At 35.1% G+C, this 21,327-nt stretch overlaps 1 protein-coding gene across 5 annotated transcripts in view; it reads left to right on the top strand.

Annotated features, from left to right (window-relative positions):
- SLC25A36 (solute carrier family 25 member 36) overlaps positions 1-21,327 on the top strand; it is a 36,100-nt gene that overhangs the window by 10,520 nt on the left and 4,253 nt on the right. For 2 of the 5 annotated variants that reach the window (XR_003511575.1, XR_003511573.1), the window contains 5 exons: positions 2,596-2,760; positions 7,758-10,042; positions 13,851-13,953; positions 17,715-17,781; positions 20,179-20,468. Coding sequence is in view for 2 of the 5 variants with exons in the window: in XM_027544821.1 (XP_027400622.1) it covers positions 2,596-2,760; positions 7,758-7,835; positions 9,942-10,042; positions 17,715-17,781; positions 20,179-20,468 (701 nt within the window). In the remaining 3 variants the exon portion in view is untranslated. Of the gene's footprint in view, positions 1-2,595; positions 2,761-7,757; positions 10,043-13,095; positions 13,173-13,850; positions 13,954-17,714; positions 17,782-20,178; positions 20,469-21,327 lie in introns of all 5 variants that reach the window. The other 3 variants (XM_027544821.1, XM_027544830.1, XR_003511574.1) reach the window with 2 other exon arrangements.

Genomic DNA, 21,327 nt, shown 5'->3' with positions numbered 1-21,327 from the left:
GATTTCAGTGTACAAAATAATTACTTTAAAATAACTTAAAGCAGCGAGAGAAACACTGGAGTATTACTCTTGTACTGCATACCTATTGCATTTTATAATGTAAAACGCCTTCAGGACAGTTCAAGTGTTTGTGTGTATACCCACTTACACTTCACCCCCAGCTCTGTACAGTTCAGATCCTCGTGTATTTTATTTATTGAGGGTTTTTTTTAAGGGATCATACTGTATATGTCTAGTTTATGATCTGGCCCATTAGTAATAGTTCTGTTAAAAACAAATTTAATTGCTGGTATCTGTAGTTGACACTGACAAATTTTTTTTTTTTTTTTTTTGATTTATGTAACTTTATTGGGGAAAAAATCAGATACTGGTAGAACTATTAGTTGATCACTCATCCATTGATCCATTGCATCATTTATTCAGTGCTTTATTAAACTGTATTGGAAGATAGATTAATCTACTAATATCTCCAAGCCTCCTAACAACTTAAATGAAGGTTACAAAATGTTTGAGACCCTATTTTGGAAGAGTCGGACATGACTGAGCAACCAGCACTTTCACTTCACTTTTCTTTGGAGCACAAAAGGCTGTTTGACTTCCAATTTCCATTCTCTGTAGAAGAACAGGTCACTCCTTTGTTGACATGCATAAAATAATATCACATTTTCAGTTCTACTGATGCTATAAATTCAATAGTAGTTTTCCAGCCACATCAGTTATGAACATAAAGTATATTATGTAACCTCAAATCTTTTTAACCATGGAAGGCTTAAATAAGAATGGATGTTCTTAGAATAATGCTGCTTCCTTTGATTTGACAACTCAGCATCCATCTCAAGGAGAGGTAAGAAGGCCTTCCTCAGTAATCAGTGCAAAGAAATAGAGGAAATCAATAGAATGGGAAAGACTAGAGATCTCTCCAGGAAAATTAGAGATACCAAGGGAACATTTCATGCAAAGATGGGCTCGATAAAGGACAGAAATGGTATGGACCTAGCAGAAGCAGAAGATATTAAGAAGAGGTGGCAAGAATACACAGAAGAACTATACAAAAAAGATCTTCATGACTCAGATAATCACGATGGTGTGATCACTCACCTAGAGGCAGACATCCTGGAATGTGAAGTCAAGTGGGCTTTAGGAACAATCACTACGAACAAAGCTAGTGTAAGTGATGAAATTCCAATTGAGCTATTTCAAATCCTATAAGATGATGCTGCAGAAGGTTTCTGCTGGTCATAAGGAGCAGTTATGACCATGAAGGATTTTAGTACTTTTCTGGATATAAGGATGGAGAAGGCAATGGCAAGCCACTCCAGTACTCTTGCCTAGAAAATCCCATGGATGGAGGAGCCTGGTAGGCTGTAGTCCATGGGGTCGCCACGAGTCGGTTGTGACTGAGCGACTTCACTTTCACTTTTCACTTTCACGCAATGGAGAAGGAAATGGCAACCCACTCCAGTGTTCTTGCCTGGAGAATCCCAGGGATGGCAGAGCTTGGTGGGCTGCTGTCTGTGGGGTCGCACAGAGTCAGACACAACTGAAGCGACTTAGCAGCAGCAGCAGATATAAGGACATCCAAGAATTGGGTTCATAAAATCAGCTCCTAGAAATATCTGTCTGAAGACCTGTTCTGCCAGTTTTTCGCCAAGCACAGAGTGCCTCATTTCTGCTCTCCACCCTGAACTCCTTTCAGGGAGTATTGAAAATCAGCAGCTGCAGCAGCACATTATTTAATCCTTGTAGAGGTAGATGGCAAGGGTCAGTTTGTAGTTGACAGGGTCCCCTCGTGGTCATAAATTCAACCACACTTTGGGAGGTATTTTATGACCATTTTGTCCCGTGGTGCTAGGAAGGCATTCCTAGATCTGGCAGAGATTTCGCTCATAGGCCACTTGGTGTGCTGTGACTTGACTGGGTCTTTTCAACAGTAACCAAAGGACTCTGTACCACCTGTCTTACTAATCTGTTATGATCCAGGGGGAAATGTCCTCTTATCTTCATATATCTAGAGTTAGGATCATAACTCATAAAATTATATTTTTGTCAGATACTCAGTCACACATTTGGTAATGCAAGAAACAATAATCTTGTAAAATAGCTAGCAGTATTATTAAAATCGTAAGAATTAAGCCAAGATCTTGCATTCCGTGCGGCCCAATATATCCTCAGGTTGTCAAGACTATTTCTTGAGTATTGAAAGATAGGGTAGGAGTTTGATAAATAGGATATATCTCACATAATTGTCTCAGTTTTAACACAAGTACTATCTGGACAAGGAATACTAAATAAACCCTTATAACAGTATTTAAAGCTGTGATGTGATGTACCAATACATTTTAACAATAGCACCCACTGTTTGGACTCTTCAGCTAATTTTTCTTGCTAGGTAGATAATAAACTGTTACTTTTAGCTTCTAAATGTTTCTGTGCAAATACATGAAACATGTAAAAAATTATTTAGTCTCCTAAATACAGAAATTGTAGATTTTAGTACCTTCTCAAAGCCCCAGTTGCTCATTTTATGTCATAGCTCTGTGCATGTGTACTAATTTATGAATTAAGTAGAGTTTTGTTCTTTGTACTTTCTTGTAGATGTGGTGGTACAGTGGGAGCTATTCTGACATGTCCACTGGAAGTTGTGAAAACACGGCTGCAGTCATCTTCTGTGACACTTTATATCTCTGAAGTTCAGCTGAGCACCATGGCTGGAGCCAGTGTCAATCGAGTAGTGTCTCCTGGACCGCTCCATTGTCTAAAGTGAGAGCACAATATTCATTAATTTTTGTTGTTGTTGATTTACCTTAATGATAGCCTTGTTGTCTTATTTATATTCTGCCATATTTAAAAAGGTTTTACAGAGTTAATGACAATTACCCTCACCTGTTCAGTAGAAACAGCAATCCCTAATGGAGAGAAAAAGCAAATTGGATAATATAAAATGTAATATTATTTCCAAATTATGTACATTTAAAATATTTTTCTACATTTATCCATTTGATTTATTTTCTAAAGATACATTTCAGAAAGATATCAAAATAAACTCATACTTTGCATTTATTTTGTTTTGGATTATGAATTCTAAAACAGTTTAGTTTTTGAAATGTGATAATGTTAAATACTAATTCTTGTGTGTGTGTTTTTAATTTTCAAAGTACTCACACATCAGATCAGATCAGATCAGTCGCTCAGTCGTGTCCGACTCTTTGCAACCTCATGAATCGCAGCACGCCAGGCCTCCCTGTCCCTGACCAACTCCCAGAGTTCACTCAGACTTACGTCCATCGAGTCAGTGATACCATCCAGCCATCTCGCCCTCTGTCGTCCCCTTCTCCTGCCCCCAATCCCTTCCAGCATCAGAGTCTTTTCCAATGAGTCAACTCTTCGCATGAGGTGGCCAAAGTACTAGAGTTTCAGCTTTAGCATCATTCCTTCCAAAGAAATCCCAGGGCTGATCTCCTTTAGAATGGACTGGTTGGATCTCCTTGCAGTCCAAGGGACTCTCAAGAGTCTTCTCCAACACCACAGTTCAAAAGCATCAATTCTCTGGCGCTCAGCCTTCTTCACAGTCCAACTCTCACTTCCATACGTGACCACAGGAAAAACCATAGCCTTGACTAGACGAACCTTTGTTGGCAGAGTAATGTCTCTGCTTTTGAATATGCTGTCTAGGTTGGTCATAACTTTCCTTCCAAGGAGTAAGCGTCTTTTAATTTCATGGCTGCAGTCACCATCTGTAGTGATTTTGGAGCCCAGAAAAATAAAGTCTAGCACTGTTTCCACTGTTTCCCCATCTATTTCCCATTAATGACAGTCTGATTTTTAAACAGCCTAAATATAACCAAGATTTAAAGCAGATTTTAAAATGTAATTTAGTGTTTAGCATTTCTTGGTGGTTTGAAAAAGATGTGTTTTACATTCTGTCATACTTGATTATATTACAAATTAGATTTGAAATTTCAGAACTGTTGAAAATGGGGGACTTGCCTGGTGGTCCAGTGCCACAAGACTCCATGCACCCCAAGCACAGGCCCCGGGTTTGATCCCTGGTCAGGGATCTCACATGCCACAACCAAGACCCAGTGCAGCCAAATAAATAAGTAAAAAAAAATTTTTTTTTTAACTATTGAAATTGGATTTTACATGTTTGAACTTAAGTGTTTAACTGAATGGGCTTCCAGGGTGGTTCAGTGGTAGAGAATCTATCTGCCAATGCAGGAGACGTGGGTTTGATCCCTGGGTTGGGAAGATTCCCTGGAGAAGGAAATAGCAACCCACTCCCATATTCTTGCCTGGGAAATCCCATGGACAGAGGAGTGTGGTGGGCTACAGTCCATGGGGTTTCAAAGAATTGGACCCAGCTTAACGACCAAGCACAAGCATGGGTAACTCAAGGCCTGTGTGTCTGTCTTATCGGCTCACTTGGGACATAATCTGTTTGAACTTAGTTCAGTAGTGTTTATTTTGTGGTAGCAAGTAAACTCATACTTTGTGTTTACTTTCACTACTAAAAGGTTTCATCACTTTTCAAACTTAGCTAAGTACTTGAGTAGGCCGAATAAAATTGTTAACAATTTCAGGTTAACATTGCCATAGTTACAGATAAATACTTCTATGTGGTTAATGATAATCTTTTAATACCATGATTTTGACATTACCGCTGACTTCCTCTTCTTAAAATTCTTCCTTTGACCTTTTTGACCATACTATATTTTTTTATTTCATTTTTCAGTGGTTTTGCCTTCTCTGACTTTCCTCAGAGGAACTAATAGGAATCCCTCTGGTTTTTGTTTTAATTTCTCAGTTTTTCAGGAACTGTAACCCACCACGCTCCTCCGTCCATGGCATTTCCCAGGCAAGAATACTAGAGTGGGTTGCCATTTCCTTCTCCAGAGGATCTTTTCCAACCCAGGGATCAAGGCCAAGTCGCTTGCATCATCTGCATTGGCAGGTGGATTCTTTACGATTAGTGCTGCCTAGGACTCCCCCACGTACAAAGTCAGTTTAATGTTTCACCTATCATCAGTACCCAGATGACTTCCAAGTCTGCATTTTCTTGCCTTAACCTCTCTTCGTATTCCCATATTTTCCCCAATCAATCTGTTTTGTGGCTTCTTCCTTTTTTCCCATCATCTCTATTCAGAGATAATTTACATATTATAAAATTCACCCATTTAAGGTGTATAGTTTAGTTGTTCTTAGTATATTATATTCACAGAGTTTGCATTCACAGAGTTGTATATTCACATCACCACATTCTAAATTTAGAATATACTCATCATCACCACAAAAAGAAACCCTTTCCTGTTAGCAGTTACTCCTGTTTTCTCTTTTTCCTCGCCACCCCCCCCCCACCCCCCGCCCTAGGCAACAACTACTAATCTATTTTCTGTCATTAAGGACTTGCATATTCAAGGAATTTTATGTAAATGAGATTATGTAATATGTGGTCTTTTGTGCCTGATTTCTTTCACTCAGCCTGTTGTCAAAGTTCATCTATGCTGTAGCAAGCATCTCTTTATTGCCAAATGTTGTATTGTGTGGGTATGTACTACATGTATTTATCCTCCCATCAGTTGATGAACATTTGCATTGTCTCCCCTTTGGGAGTATTGTGAATAATGTCATTATAGAAACCTGTTTTCTTGTTCATGTTTTCTTTTTTGGGGGGATATATACGTGCTGCGATTCATGGGGTTGCAAAGAGTCAGACACGACTGAGCGACTGAACTGAACTGAATATTGTATTAGGAGTAGAATTGCTGGGTCATTTTAACACTTTGGGGAACTGCCAAACCATTTTCCAGAATGGATGCATCATTTTACATTCCCACCACCAATGAATGAGGTTTCTAATTCCTTGCCAAAATATAAAATAAAAATTCTCACCAGCCTTTGTTTTACTCCATCTGTTTTTATGTAACCATCCTAGTGGGTATGAAGTGTTTCGTGGCTTCTAAACCAGGTATTTTGGGAATTCCCCCTTAGGTTCTGTTAGTTTCTTAGGGACTCGTGGATGAACTTCCAGAGATCTATAAATTAGGTTGAAATTGTGTGCAATATTGTGAGTGTTTGCAAATGTTTGTTTATTTTAAAGGACAGTTACCTTTCTTAACTTCTCAAAAGAATTTATCACAGAAGGGAGTAGCAAACACTGAAATTTATTAAATGTGTTCTACAATTTGTCATTCTTAATTCTGCTTCTGTCTAACCTAGTTTTATCTAAAGTGTTCTGTATCACCTATATCAGTCATCTGGCAGCATGGTAAAAATGCAAGTTGCTAAGCACTGTCCTGTACCTATTGAATCAGAATACTTTAAGGGCATAATCTAAGAAATTTTAACTTTGAACAAATGCTCCAATAATAATGATAATATTGAGGTTTATCAAGTGTTTAAGCCTGGTACTCTTTTAAGCTCTTTTTTTTTTTAATTAACTTGGGTTTCCCAGGTGGTGCTAGTGGTAAAGAACCCGCCTGCCAGTGCAGGAGACATAAGAGATCTGGGTTTGATCCTTGGGATGGGAAGGTCCCCTGGAGAAGGGCATGGCAACCCACTCCAGTATTCTTGCCTGGAGAATCCCGTGAACAGGCAAGCCTGGCGGGCTACAGTTCATAGCATCACACAGAGTTGGACACAACTGAAGCGACTTAGCACATAGCACACATTGCTCATAGTAACCACCACCCTACCTCCCCCCTGAAAATATTGTTTTTCTGTTTACTGTTGATGAAAAGCAAGAATAAGAGAAAGGTCATTACTTTATGTTTCACAACTAGTCAGTTACCAGAATTGGGCCTTATATTAAGGCCCCACAATTCAGACCCTTAATTATGCATTATGCTCAACTGCCTTTCAAGCAGTCATTCTTAAGCATATAGATGCTTCAGAACCACTGGCCTAGTCTGTTAACTCTGAGTTAAAATACCTACACTTCATCAATCTATGTTTCTTACCTCCACATCTCATTTAATAACTCACCTTCAGAAAGCCTTCTATAACTTGGACATGCCTCTCTGTTCCTCTCCCTGCTGAGCCTGTGTTTAGTATTTACTTATTAATATGCTCTGTTAAATTACTTACTTCAGCCTAATTCTTTTTTCCACAAATGGACAGCAGATTTCTCAGTGGCAGGGTCCTTACCATCTTTTCTATCTCCTTACTGTGTTTAGTTTTTACACAGTAACTATTCAGTAAATGTTAACTGATTAGAGGGAGAAAGAGTAGCAGACTAACCATTTTAGTACCCTGAAGAATGTAAGGGTACTAACATTAGTAGATTAATTAGTAAATTACTAGTAGATTAGTACTGTATTAGTAGGTATTTGCCATTTCACTAAAATGGTTGGATAACATATTGCTGCAGTGGGATAGTGTTCAGTATCAAGGGATCTCCAATACTAGGAAGCAACTGCATTTCTAATTGGGAATTGAAGTTGCTGGTAAAGATAGTAAAATGGAGGAGATTAAAGAAAAGAGTAGCATGATCATATGAAAATGTAGAAATCTATATCGATGATTATGTCTCTGAAACTTTCAGGAAAGAATCTGAATGGAGTTTCACTAGTAAATCTGTTATATCTTTATTATATGCTTTGTCAAGGAAAGCACGTTTTCATAAGTGAGGTGAGGAGTACTGACAAGAGCAGTTATAACATAGTACAAACATAGGAGATTTAGACTTTTATATGTTCTGTATAAATAAAGTACCACACTTTGAAGGACATTCCTTTCTAAATAATATTTTTCTCTTTCAGGGTGATCTTGGAAAAAGAAGGGCCTCGTTCCCTATTTAGAGGATTAGGCCCCAATTTGGTGGGGGTGGCCCCTTCCAGGTAAAAAAATACATTTAAGTTAATTCAGTTGCGGCAGTCAAGTTTAACGAGAGAAGATGCTGACGAGAAGTCAAGATGATAAGGATGGAGCACTGTGACAGATGGGTGTCAGTAACCATCCAAAAGGATGGGCAGATTGTATCATGTGGAGTGTGAGGACTTCAGTGGTCATTGTCATGTATGACATTGTCATGAAGCAGTCTTTGCACCAAGTCAAAAAAACCAAAAAGGCCTTAATATTTTGTCTTTTTTCTCTGATATCTTTTTATCTTAGGTTGACTTTTTCCATGATAGAACACAGCAGAGTTCACATTCAGAAAATGTGTACCCAGGTCTCTGTATCCAAACAGTGTAGCAGAACCAGATCCCATTATTCATGGGATTTCAACTTCTTGTGGGCTCTTTCTTTTTAAAACCTGATCCAAAATTCATTCTTATTGTGAGGTCTAAAAAAATGTGTAGCGTAAAGCTTGACATGTCACCTTAAACACATCCCCTCTCACCCAGCGTACCTTTCTACACACAGTTAGTCTGCCCTGCCCATAGATAGATAGCTATGATAAAAGTCTGGTTTAAAGTCTTCCTTTATGTTTTTCTGGCTAATTGTGTACATGAAAAGCACAGTATATATGTTTATTATCATTTATATAAATTGAATTCTATTGAACTATTTCACCAAATTTTTCTTGAAGCTTTTTCCATGAAAATCGCTGAGTTTTTTAAAACTTGTATAGTGTGATTGACCCCCTTATTTGTAAACCTTTAGATTTATTTCCAGATTCTTGCTGTTAAAAACAATGGTTTTGGAAACATAGCTGTGCCTTTATCTGTGAGTACTTAAGCAAATATTTTTCTTTAGGATAGTTACCTAAAAGTAGAATTTCTGGACAGAAGGGCATATGAACATTTAAAGTTAGCGAATATTGCTCAGATCCCTCTGAAAAGGCATGCCATCCTTTTATTCTCAAGTAGGGAATTAGTTGTTCTTTATCCACATATTACAAATGTTGGCAACTCTCCATGTATTTTAATACTTGCCAAATAGACTAGCCATGATTTTCACTGTTTTAATACATGTTTTATTTTGGTGCTTTCATGTCCTCCTCCTCGTAACTGTTTTTCATTTGTATCTCTCTTCTGTGAATTACATATGCATATTCCTTGCCCGTTTTCTCATGAGGGTGCATTTTTTCTTATTCATATCTAGTAATGCAGTGTTTATTCCTCTTACTACTTTGATATCATTCAGTGTATCCTTTTTTTTTTTTATGAAATAGAGTGTTTCATCTTCAGTTTTATTGACTTCCGTATTTTCTTAAGCACATTAAAGAAACACACAACAGTGACATTTGCCCCATTTTTACTTGTTTACTCTTTCCCTTCTTAGACAATCAGGATTGTTGGAAAATAACAAGATATTTGATACAGCAGCAAGTAACTCAATGCCCCGAAGGCTATGAACAGTGAGGAGGTAGTTGAATGCGTAAAGTCACAATAAGTTAGCAGGGAAAATATTTACAAATTTAATTCAGTGTTTACAAATGTTAGAATACCTGATATGACCCAGTGTGACTGATTTCTTTTGCAGTTGTTCTGTCGGTTTAGGGATGCTGTAAACTACTCTCTGTGTAGCATAGATTGATATGTAGCTCAATGTGTCAAAATTGTTGAACATTCGCTTTGATTATTTGTCAGTTCTGCCTTCCTCTCTTCAAAAACAACATAAAATACCCATATCACATCTACTTAGGTGTATTTAACTTACCCTTAGTGCTGTATAGGCCTTTCAGCCTATTCATGTGTTTTCTGATCATCAAAGTCTTATACAAACACTTTTTGTTTCAGTCAGTTGCTGTTAAAATATTGAGATATGAGCATCTGTTTGAGAATGCTTTACATTTAAGTTTATCTTTAACGAGTCAATACAAAAAATACTTTATGGTCTTTTTAAAAAATATGTAGATATTACATGAAAATGTAAATAATAACTTAAGATTATGTTTTTAGATTTCTGGATTCTGAAATAATAAAGATCAATTTATATGCCATTTAAATCTTATGAATTAAGCAACATGCTTATTGACAAAACTTAAATCTTTATTTTAGAGCCATATACTTTGCTGCTTATTCAAACTGCAAGGAAAAGTTGAATGGTTTATTTGATCCTGATTCTACCCAGGTACACATGATTTCAGCTGCAATGGCAGGTATGAATACATGATATTAAAAAACAAAATTTTCTGATACCTAGAGACTTAATATTGCTTTTTGATGAATTTAACCTTGTAAAGTTAAGGCAATGTGCTTTCATTGATTCACATCTGCAAGCATGATTTTTACATTTTTTAGTATACCATAAATTTGATTAAATAGTATATGTAAAATCTGTTGTCAGTTGGCATTTATGTATTTAGAAGTTTGTAATACATGCAGGTAATATAATATTTACATTGTCTTGTGTAGTTTGTGATCACTTTTAACTGTTTTAAGAATCCAACCATAATTATACTTAAAATTACAGAGCTGTAATTTACTCTTTTCTCCTCAATTTCTGTTAGTGCCTTTTCCTTTTTTGCTGCATGTTTTGGCTTCTGTCTGAAATGTGCCGGCAGTTCTTGGTAAAGTATTCATTTTGTCCTGTGCTCAAATGCTGAAATTTTTGCGAGTGGTGTATTACTGATAACTGTTGTTATAATGTATGTATTAAAAAATATGTTTAGCATTCCACATAAATCACACTAAGATAGCACTGAAAATGTAGCTGTGCACCAGGTGTGTGTACAAGCTTGCTCTAGAAATGTTTCCAGGAACTCTTTCATCATCATTCATGAGAATATATGATTGTGAATTAAAACAGCTAGTCCTGGACCTCTGCACTGCCATTAAAGATAAGCTGGGAGATTGGTTTGACCAATGTGGTTCTGAAATCATTTGCTGCCATGCATGTTAGACAAAGCCATGACCTTTATTTCTCATCAGAAAATTCTCTATAGTTCTGAGATTGTCACATATTTAATCATGCCTCACATTTCTAAATTATGCTGTGACTTTATAAAGCAAATTATAACTACCTTTTTCAACTGTTGATTGAGAAATTGAATGTCAGGTGTTTGATAATGAGTTAACTGTTTTCTGTTTAGAAATAAATTGGATCCATTTCAACCACATAATTAATGAACTAAGTGTAAGTTTGAAATACTAATTTCCGAGAGGTCAATAGCCATACAATCTAGTACATACCTTACAAATTATTTTTATGGCTTTTTATATTTAGTTTATTGTTGACTGACTCACAGAGTTTTAAAACTGGAAAGTAAAGCTTTAAAGATCAAGATGGTGAAATACTCTTTAGCAAAGAAAAGAAATCTTAGGCAAGTTAGATAGTTTATGTGACTCTCCATTACCGTATTCTTAGAATGAGTGGGTTGCTCTACATAGGTTATATTTTGAGAATCAGTTCTTTAATACCACAGAGAGTTAGATTTTTTTAATGTATTTTGATAAATGTTGGATATGAATATATATGATTTTTCCCTCCAAATTTGAGTCTATAAAGTTAGTGGCTAATTTCAAGCTATATAACCACTATGTTAGGGTCTTTAAGAATATATTTCTGGATTATCAGTGTTCATGTTTTTGTTTTTTTAACCCCAGAAAATTGTAAAGAAATGTTAATCTTTCTTTTTTGAAAGACTTGATGCCAAGAAAGTAGGTAAGCAATTATTTTAAGTTGAGGATAGTTGTTAATATATTGAGTATTGCAAATTTAGGGTTTCAGAAAACCAATTCCCACTGGAACATCTTTCATTAGACTATCTCATCAAAATTTATTACTGTATTTGTATCATATTGCAAAGATTTTCAGTGGAATTGCCATTTTGTACTTTTTTTCTCAAATGTGTACAAATATTAACTTGTTCTATCTATGCGTTGATACTATTTCCCAACTTGAATTTCTTGAATTTTGGTAAATTGAAAGACTTACATTGTTCAGAGAATATTGTACTATACACTTGTGTAATTTGAAAATACTTCTTCCATTTGTTTGCAGTTAGATTTTTTCTGAGAATTACACCTTCAGAGCTTCTTTGCACCTGTTCATGAGCAATAATATTTAGCTTGGCAGTTTTTATAGCTAGCTACATGGTTGGTGAAACTGAATGGTCCCGTGCAGACTTGTTAAGGTAGCCTTTGGCCCCCTTCACTCTTGTAATAATCTAGACTGGTTTTTCTTCAGGATCATTTTTAGAGGTCTTCAAAATATGAACTTGGGGTGCAAAGTGCTTAGAGGCAGCCATTTGAAAATTTGTTTTCTTACTATTCAAAAAAATGCTAACCTTGTCACTTTAGTATCAAAAATGTACCACTGTTGATAATGCCTGCAAGATTTTGCCACATCACATAGCATATGCCTTAAGGGTTTAGTAATCATGTACATAATTTTTATTCCAAGTAACCTCTTGGTTAAGTTGCCTTTTGCATTCTATTCATAGAAATTGAATACTAAGCCTATTTAATTTAAAGGACAGTTTATTTAAAGGCTGTCTTATTTTCATTTGTTTTAGTGTTTCAAGGAAATAATGTAAGAATTTGTAAACTCTCAACTTGAGCTATAAATTTTCATGCATTAAAAATTTTTTTCTAGTTGTGAGGCTACTTAATCAGGTTAAGTAATAGTAACTTTGTTACACTACCTTCCCCCCTCACCCCACATATGACCTTTGGCAGACTAAATATATCTTAATCATCAAGGGTATTTATTTTCTTTAGGGTCTTTGTGTGTTTTTGTTTAAATGAGTTTGCATATCCCTCTGTATACACCTACACAAAGATGTGTATACAGAAAGAATAGTATTAAATTTTTTTCTTCTATAGTAACTCCCAGTCTTCCAAAGTTTTTATCTGGGTTATATATACTTTTATATACAACAGTATAGATTTAAGAGAAATGAATTCTGATTTTTATTGGATAATATATTTACACAGTGATTGCTTAATTTTTTAAATACCAATAATGTAATCATTTAACATTTCCTAGATACTAGTGGGTTTTATTTGTTTGTGTTAATAGTGTTCAAGGTACATTTTCTATTTGACTTAAAGCTTAATGTTAAATTTTTACTCATTAAATAGAAATTTTGTTTTACATTATAAAATATTTTTTAAAATAATTTATCCCTGGCAGTTTATTCAGCTAGATGGATGGTTAGATGTTTTGTGTGTTTTCATGTAAACATTCTTCCTGTTTTTTGTTTCGTAGAGCACAAGAAACTGAATACAAAATATTTCATAAAAATGGATGTGCAATATTACTGATCATAGTACAGAAAGTGAAAGGTACTATTGTAGCCACCTATATGTTACATTTTTAAAAAATTATAGTTATAAAATGAAGTTCCTTGAATTTTCTATTTTTTTAATTTTTACTTATTTTTTTTTTAATTTAATTTAAATATTTTTTGGCCATGCTGTGTGGCTTACAGAATCTTGATTCCCTGACCAGGGATCAGAGCTGGGCCCATGGCAGTGAAAGTGCCAAGTCCTAACCACTGGACTGCCAGGAACTCCTCTGGGTTTTTTGTTGTTGTGGTTTTTAGATTTACCAAATAAGCTGATTGTTAAAAAACAGAAAATTTTGTGATTTCAGCTCTGAGCATGGTAAATAATAATGGTAGGAAAATGGGATATGACAGTCTGCTCTGAATATTTTCTTAGATTTCCACTTTGACAAGGTTAGCATTTTTTCATTAAGGCAGAATTGATCTTCTTTTGGGTAAGTATTTAGACTCTCAAAACTGCTACAGATGGCAGAATTTTCAGTACTCGGTACTTTAAAAACAAAAAAATTATGGCCCATTCTGATATTCCTTTTTCTTTTTTAACTTAAAATTTTCAAAAGTTAGATCTCACAGTAAATATTTCTCAAATCCTTCCAATGGGATTCATTTTGTACACGTGTTTCTGATGAGGTCACTGCTTGTTGTTATGATACAGAAAAGCCTGTGTCTATTTTAGGCATTTACTGTACATTTCTCCCGAGAAAAGAGTGAGATCGTGTCATCTCATGCTCCCCATCCGCAGGTCACTTCCTGTAGAAATATGGACTAACTTAAACCTCGTGAGTACTGATCTGAGCATCTCTTGCAGCCTCTAGTTATAAGAAACACACCCTGGGAATTTATAATAGCTGTTGAATAGAAGGCGGGAAATGAATTTTTATTTCCTGAATTTGTGTGTGCATTATCTGAGTATTTCATAAAACTTTAATTCTGATTCCTTGATAATACTCCTTCTAGAAGGAAGAATGGAGTAACTTTTCAGTTATTGTTAATAAAAGCCTGGGGTCTTTAGCTTGGCCATAATAGCCTTGACCTCCAAAGAATTCCTTAATAGTATTTAAGATTTACATAGCTGTAAATGGTATCATACCATCTGACAACTTTTAGAAAATAGTAGTTCTCTTTGTTTAGTATAACATGTTTTAAAAGCCTAATACAGTGCTTTCCATTCTTGTCTGTTGATACTTGGCTTTCTACTTTCTTGCAAAAACATTGATCTTAATACCTACCATTACTTTCCAAATATGGGATAAGAATATATGGGATCTTATTTTAGTTTTAATTAGTTTTTTGTGTTTTTTTTGTTTTGTTTTGTTTTTAATATATTTCTCTTCAAAGGTTAGGTGGGCTTTGTTCTTACAGAAGTTAATAAAAAGTACTGCAAATGCAATACTACAGGTATCACTCACTTAATGAAATAGACATTTTCAGCAAGTTTATTATGTGGATTTCTGTTGTTCTGGTTTTTAATTGGTTTACATTATCAAATAGAATCTTAAATGAAACAAAACTTTAAAAATTACATTTAAAAGGTTTCTTAAACTTTCTAATAAAATATTAACCATATTACTAATAGTATGGCCAGTATATTGCCATTTTGCTTTTATTGACTGGAGCAATATTGATTCTTTTTAACCTACAAATAGATAAGTCAGTTTTAATATTTAACAGGGTACTCAGAATATTAATATGAAATAGCATATTATCAAAATGTCACAAAATTTTAATGCCAAAATAAAAGTAATAGGAAATGTCTAAATTTCAGGGGAACCATTCCCAGTAGCTTTGTGTATGTTTATCTTAAAAGAAGTAGGAAGGTGTTTAACTTAAGCTGTTTGTCAGCTTCAAATCACCTTACCATATATAATTCAAAGGTAGTAATAAATTTGTTTCTTCCTGCTTGTTTTTTTTTTAACTAATAGATTATGTTTTCTAGATTTCATTAGCCTAATACTGTCTCTGTAATTTATTAGAATGTTTTCAGTTAAAAGAATGTAATAGGACCAGAGCTGGTAAAGGAACAATAGCTAAAAAACCTGTGGATTATATATCGATTATTTTCTTTACGTTAATGGTTCGCTGACAGTGAGGCAGTGTGTTCATTGAGCTAGCTTTTTACTGGGCGAGGGAGTCCCAGCTGTAGTAAGCTCAGACTCTTCAGGAACAAGATGATGTCATTCTTTCACTTAAATTTTAGTGTGTCACGTTCCATAGGTGAGTCTGTATCTGGAAATGAATTTTAGTTAAGTGAGAAATACCTGTTGTTTGCTTCCTATCATTGTTTATTAACATGTACAAAGCACAATTAAAACTTAATTATGGATAATTAAAAATTTATCCCTAGTAATAATTACAAATATGTATTATAATATTTTTAAGTTTTCATATATGGGGTTTTTTCAGCCTCTAATTGAGGAATTTGAGACTTGGAAGAGTGTTCATAAATTTAGGTACTCAGTTTATATTTTTAGACATAGAACTTTATTTTTTTAGAAAGCTTTGATGCTTAAGTTTGATACCCAGTTTTAGGCTTTCAAAGTTTAATAAAAAGCAAATTTTTTCCTTAAAATTTCCACAGAGTAATTAATAAAAACTATTTTGAGTAATGCAGAGTATTTTGTTGGCTTGTGCTGCTTAGTGGCCTTTTGTTGATAAACTCCTAATATTACTGTACAGACATTTAGCTAATACAGATATTTAGGTTTAAAATAAAGAATTATTAAATTAGGGATATGATCAGAATTCTGATGTCAGGTTCACGTTTGCTTTAGAATGTAATTTAAATATACAATGTAATTTAAATATCTTTAGTTTGACTTTTTCACTTAGAAAAATGAGATTCAAGAGACTTTATTCTTAATTAAGCCAGGCCATGCACAAATCTATTCCAAATAAAATATTTAAACTGATCTGGTTTCATAGTTTTCTTCTCTTTCCTTTTATCAAGAATATATGCATGAAAAGAACCTTTTAAAACATCTTCCTGACACCCTGTTCAGCACATTCAATTTTTATTGTTTTGGTATTGGCTGATTCTTACAAAATTGTTGATCCCTTTCTAGTTTTATATGTATGTATGTAGCATTAAAAGCACTTAAGAGAAATGGAGACTATATAATCATTAAAAAATTATTAAAGGAGTTATTAAACCAAACTTTTGCTTCATTTATCTTAGTTGATAATAGATTCAATTTGAGCATCTCTTTGTGAAACATCTGGCTATTTCTGCAGTATTAATATAGTGGTTTAAAGGAGTACAATTTGAGTTAGCTAATGATCTGACATTATAGAAGGGGAAAGAACCTGTGAGACTAAATTCCAATTAGTAAACAATGTAGTACCACAGCATTTTTGTTCCTGAAAGTACTTTACTAATATTAGTGTGCTGATTATATTTCAAAGCCTTTCTAAAAATAATGTACTTGACCTGCTAGTATTTGATAGAAAGTATTAACAGTTAAGATCCTTAGACATTTTTGCATGTAAGTTTTCACTGAATTTAAAGGCCAATTGAATAAATGTAGGTTGATGAAAGGTTATTCTATGAAATTTGTGTAGCAGCTAATCTTAAATATTTCAGAAGCATTATATTATGAAAACCCTGTTTTGTATAGATGAGGCAATCTTCATAAATTTCCATCATCAAGATTGCATTTCATGTGCTATTTTTCCGTAGCTCTAGGAAGATAGCAAGTAAAAGATACGCACTAGCCTAGAAACATAGAAGAGATCTTAATTTACTACCTGAAATGAGCCACCTTAGGGGACCACCCTTCCACACTGATAGTTAATACATAGTACTTTAGTTTTAAAGTATAATAAAGCTACCTTCTACCTTCAGTTTCTCTCTTCAGTGTCTCAAAGTGAAAGGGAAGTTCTGATTTGTAACTTTTTGTATGTTTAAGTTTTTGTATGTTTTTAAGTGGACGAAAAAATAGATCTGCCCTTTTTAATTCTTTAACAGAAACCATATCTGTGTGATACCATTATGTTAACAGTATTAATAAGTGTATGGTTACATAAAGTATTCATAAGGCCAAACAATAATTCTTTCGTCATATAGTCAACTTAAGATCAAATATTGGTAAATGCTGACGTTTATGTAGACTCCATTTTGAACATAGTGATTTGTGATGTTAGTTGGACCCCAAGTAGCTGTTGTAGAGTTTGCATGCTAAAAAGCCCTAGAATACACAAAATTTCTATGTGTCTGCAAAAATGGGTTTCTAAATTTAGAGAGTAGAGGGTGCCCAGAGGGTATTCTGAATGTATTGGAAGATGAATTACATATAATCAGATTTTGTTCTTAAAAATTTTTTTAGTTATGAGTCAGAATTTGAGACTAAATTGAAAATAAAGTATAAATGTTCATGGTTGTGAATGGATTTGTAAAACAAAAGTGTAAAGCATACATCAGTTTATAGGTAAATATTTATATGCATTTTTTAAAATATAGACTTACATAAAGTTTTAAAAAACCTTGAGGTTAATAGTGTGTTCTTCATTTTTACCAGAGTTCATTTTAAACATGTTTGTTTAGGTTTTACCGCAATCACAGCGACCAACCCCATTTGGCTTATAAAGACTCGATTACAGCTCGATGCAAGGTATGTTAATTCATTAAAGTTGGCTTCAACAAAATTTTTTCTATAAATTTATATCAGTGAGATTTCAGTGCCAGGTATCCAACCATGTTTTTGCCCTCATTTGCTGCTGAATTTGTTTTATTTGGTTTTGAAACTTAGGTGTACCATCAGATGCAAAAGTGATGTTAATTGCAGGTATGAGAATTTCTAGGAAAGAAAGTATATTATGCATTGTGTTTTTCAGTAAAAGAAGAAAAAGGACCTCTTGATCTAGCTTGAGCAGTGATACTTTCATTCACCCCATGTTTGATTATAATCAACCCTTCTAAATACCTAAATTAACTAACTACATGATCAGTGAGTCTAGACTGAGTCTTTGAAGATCATTGCTCAAACTCAAGAACCTTGTACAGCAGAGTGTTCTAGCATGGAATTTAGCTCTCAAGTATTCATGAACTTCATCTGTTACCCCAGTCACTTTATGGCAGCAAGATTCATTCATTCAGTGTATCTGTAATGAACAGGTACTGGTAGGTTCTAGAGATATCTCTGGAAACAGTGAGGACCAATTTTAGTGGAATAGTCAATGAATGGTTTTTGAACCCATTTTAAGCAGAGGCACTAGTCAGTGCACACCTCACATATCTTTAAGTTTAGTGCCTGTGGCAGGTTCTGGGAACTGAGAGAAAGGCCAGAAGCGGTATAGCTTAGAGTCCTGCCGTCTCAGCTCCCATTGGCCTTCAGAATGAAGGATGGGGAGAGGGTAGCACTTTTTTAAGGAGAGAGATGATCCTGTCTGGTGTGTTGTAATAATAATAATCACATTAATAGTTTTGAAACTAATTTAACTCTTTAGCCTGAAGTAGGCTTTATATAAAAGATTTTCACTGTTTCTTATATTTTAGGGTTTGGGAAGCCTAGTGTTCATCTTGTAGATTATAAATAAAACTGATCTAAGAAATCTTTTAACAATTATGCCTGCCTAAAGATATGTTTTCTGCATTTTGTCATGTGGAATTGTATGTCACTTGGAAACTTGAAATGTCTAGTCGTTGTTTCATCTGGAATAATTTTTAGTGAAACCTTAAGTACAGTGTTATGGCAAGACTCAAAGTTTATTTTGAAGTCAGAGAACTGAAAGGTAGTGGTAGATAAGATAACCCAAAGGTTAAAAAGTATGAGATGCCAGTCTGTATTGTACTATTATAAACTACCAGGGGAATGTATGCTTCAGTATTTAGAGGGTAGATTTAGGTGAAAAGTAATAGTAAAGCCAGCACAATTTTTTAGGCTTAGGAGTAGGGTTAATGAAAGGTTGATTTGAAGGTGTGCTGCCTTCCAACACTGAGACCGAGAATAGGACGGATATGTTTGCATGTTATCCTTTAGGACTTAGAGCTCTCTTAACTTTCTTGTAAGAAAGAGTCTGACAGCCGAAACTAATTACAGTTGGTTGCATGGATCACTCAACCAAGAAGGTATTTATTCAGTACCATTAGTTGAGGATAGTTACTCAAGACAGTTACTAGTTTATAAAGTTGGAGGTTATCTGTAGGTTATCAGGTGGGTGTCTTAGTTGTGATTTTATTTTGTTACATCATAAGCAGATTGTATATAATTTATAAACAGTCAACTTTTCTATTTCTTTCCCTGTGGGTAGAGTTTAAACCCATTTCTTACAGATAAAGTTCTATTGAGGGAATCATAATGAAGGTAATAAATATTTTTATGAACTCAAAATTATATCCAAGAGTAGATGCTGCACCCTTAAGCAGCACTAAGAAAGTTGTCTTGGGCACAGTGCTCAATAAATACTTGATAACTGTAGAAGTCCTCATTCACTATTTACTGAGGTAAAAGAGACAGCCATTACCTTCAAAGGATCATAGAAAATTTGACTTAAATTCACCCAGTGACTTTTGGGGAGAAATTGGGTGGGCTTGGAAGAATCCCTCAGGTGCACTGAAATTACCTTAATTGTACTTCTTAATATTCTGTTGTCATTGGTGTCTCAGTCATTCTTTTTATGTGTTATTAAATGCTAAAGAAATCTTCTCAACTTAGAACTGCATTTAATATAATGTGAGGGGTTTTTATTTTGTTTTTCTCTTGAGCTGCAGTCATGGTGGATTTTGTTGCTTATTCCTACAATACAAACTTCAATGAAACTGGAGATTCAATGTAGTGTGTTTTGCATTCAGTAAAATAAACTACCTTATAAGTTATCTGTCTGATGTGACAGATTTGAGACAAAAGAATAGGAACTCTAGATGTTTTTAAATTCTCATTTGTACTTCCTCATGAATTAAAGAGGGTTACTCTTGACTATAGTGGCCTCTTCCTGTATATTGTATTTACTTTATTTAAAAACCTGTACTACTTTATGTTAATAAGATTTTTTTCCTTTTTGCTTTTCAGGAACCGTGGGGAAAAGCGAATGGGTGCTTTCGAGTGTGTCCGTAAAGTGTATCAGACAGATGGACTTAGAGGATTTTATAGGGGCATGTCTGCTTCATATGCTGGCATATCAGAGACTGTTATCCATTTTGTTATATATGAAAGTATTAAGCAAAAACTACTGGAATATAAGATTGCTTCTACAATGGAAAATGAAGAAGAGTCTGTAAAAGAAGTGTCCGATTTTGTGGGAATGATGCTAGCTGCCGCCACCTCAAAAACATGTGCCACGAGTATAGCATATCCACACGGTAGGAAGACGGGATGATGTATGTTGTTACTCAGTTGCTCAGTCATGTCCAGCTCTTCGCATGACTCTCAGTCATGTCCAAGTCTTTGTAGCCTGCCAGGCACTACTTTCCATGGGGTTTCCCAGGCAAGAATACTGTTCAGTTCAGTTCAGTTCAGTCGCTCAGTTGTGTCCGACTCTTTGCGACCCCATGAGTCGCAGCACGCCAGGCCTCCCTGTCCATCACCAACTCCCAGAGTTCACCCAGACTCACGTCCATTGAGTCAGTGATGCCATCCAGCCTGTAGTGGGTTGCAGTTTCCTTCTCTAGGCGATCTTCCCAACCCAGGGCTTGAACCCACATTTCCTGCATTGGCAGGAGAATTCTTCACACTGAGCCACCAGGGAAACCCTGAATGTGTATGAGTAAATCCATTAACTCTGAAATATTTTCCCACTTCAGCCAGTGGCCCATTTATTAGAACATTTTACCATTTTATTGAATTATAGTATAACAATACAGTTCATCATAATGGGGTTTAATATGTATGAGTAGCATAAGGCTTTTTTTCCCCCTAAGATTTGTTTATGTTTGTTGCTGCATGAGAGCTTTCCTAGTTGTGGCGAGCAGAGGCTGCTCATGGTTTTGGTGAGCTCGGGGGCTTTTCATTGCGCTGTCTTCCTTGTTGTGGAGCGCAGGCTCTAGGTGCACATGGCTCAGTAGTTGCAGCACGCAGGCTTAGTTGTTCCTTGGCATGTGGAATGTGTCCCGACCAGGGATCAAACCCATGGCCCCTGCATTGGCAGGCAGATTCCTATCCAGTATACCACCAGGCAAGTCCTCTGTTCATCTTTGATACCACCTGTAATCTCTTTCCTGT

The sequence above is a fragment of the Bos indicus x Bos taurus genome, chromosome 1 (genome assembly GCF_003369695.1).
Source record: "Bos indicus x Bos taurus breed Angus x Brahman F1 hybrid chromosome 1, Bos_hybrid_MaternalHap_v2.0, whole genome shotgun sequence".
NCBI lineage: Eukaryota > Metazoa > Chordata > Mammalia > Artiodactyla > Bovidae > Bos > Bos indicus x Bos taurus.
Note: the sequence above shows the minus strand (reverse complement) of the source record. Positions and strands in the feature narration are given on the sequence as shown.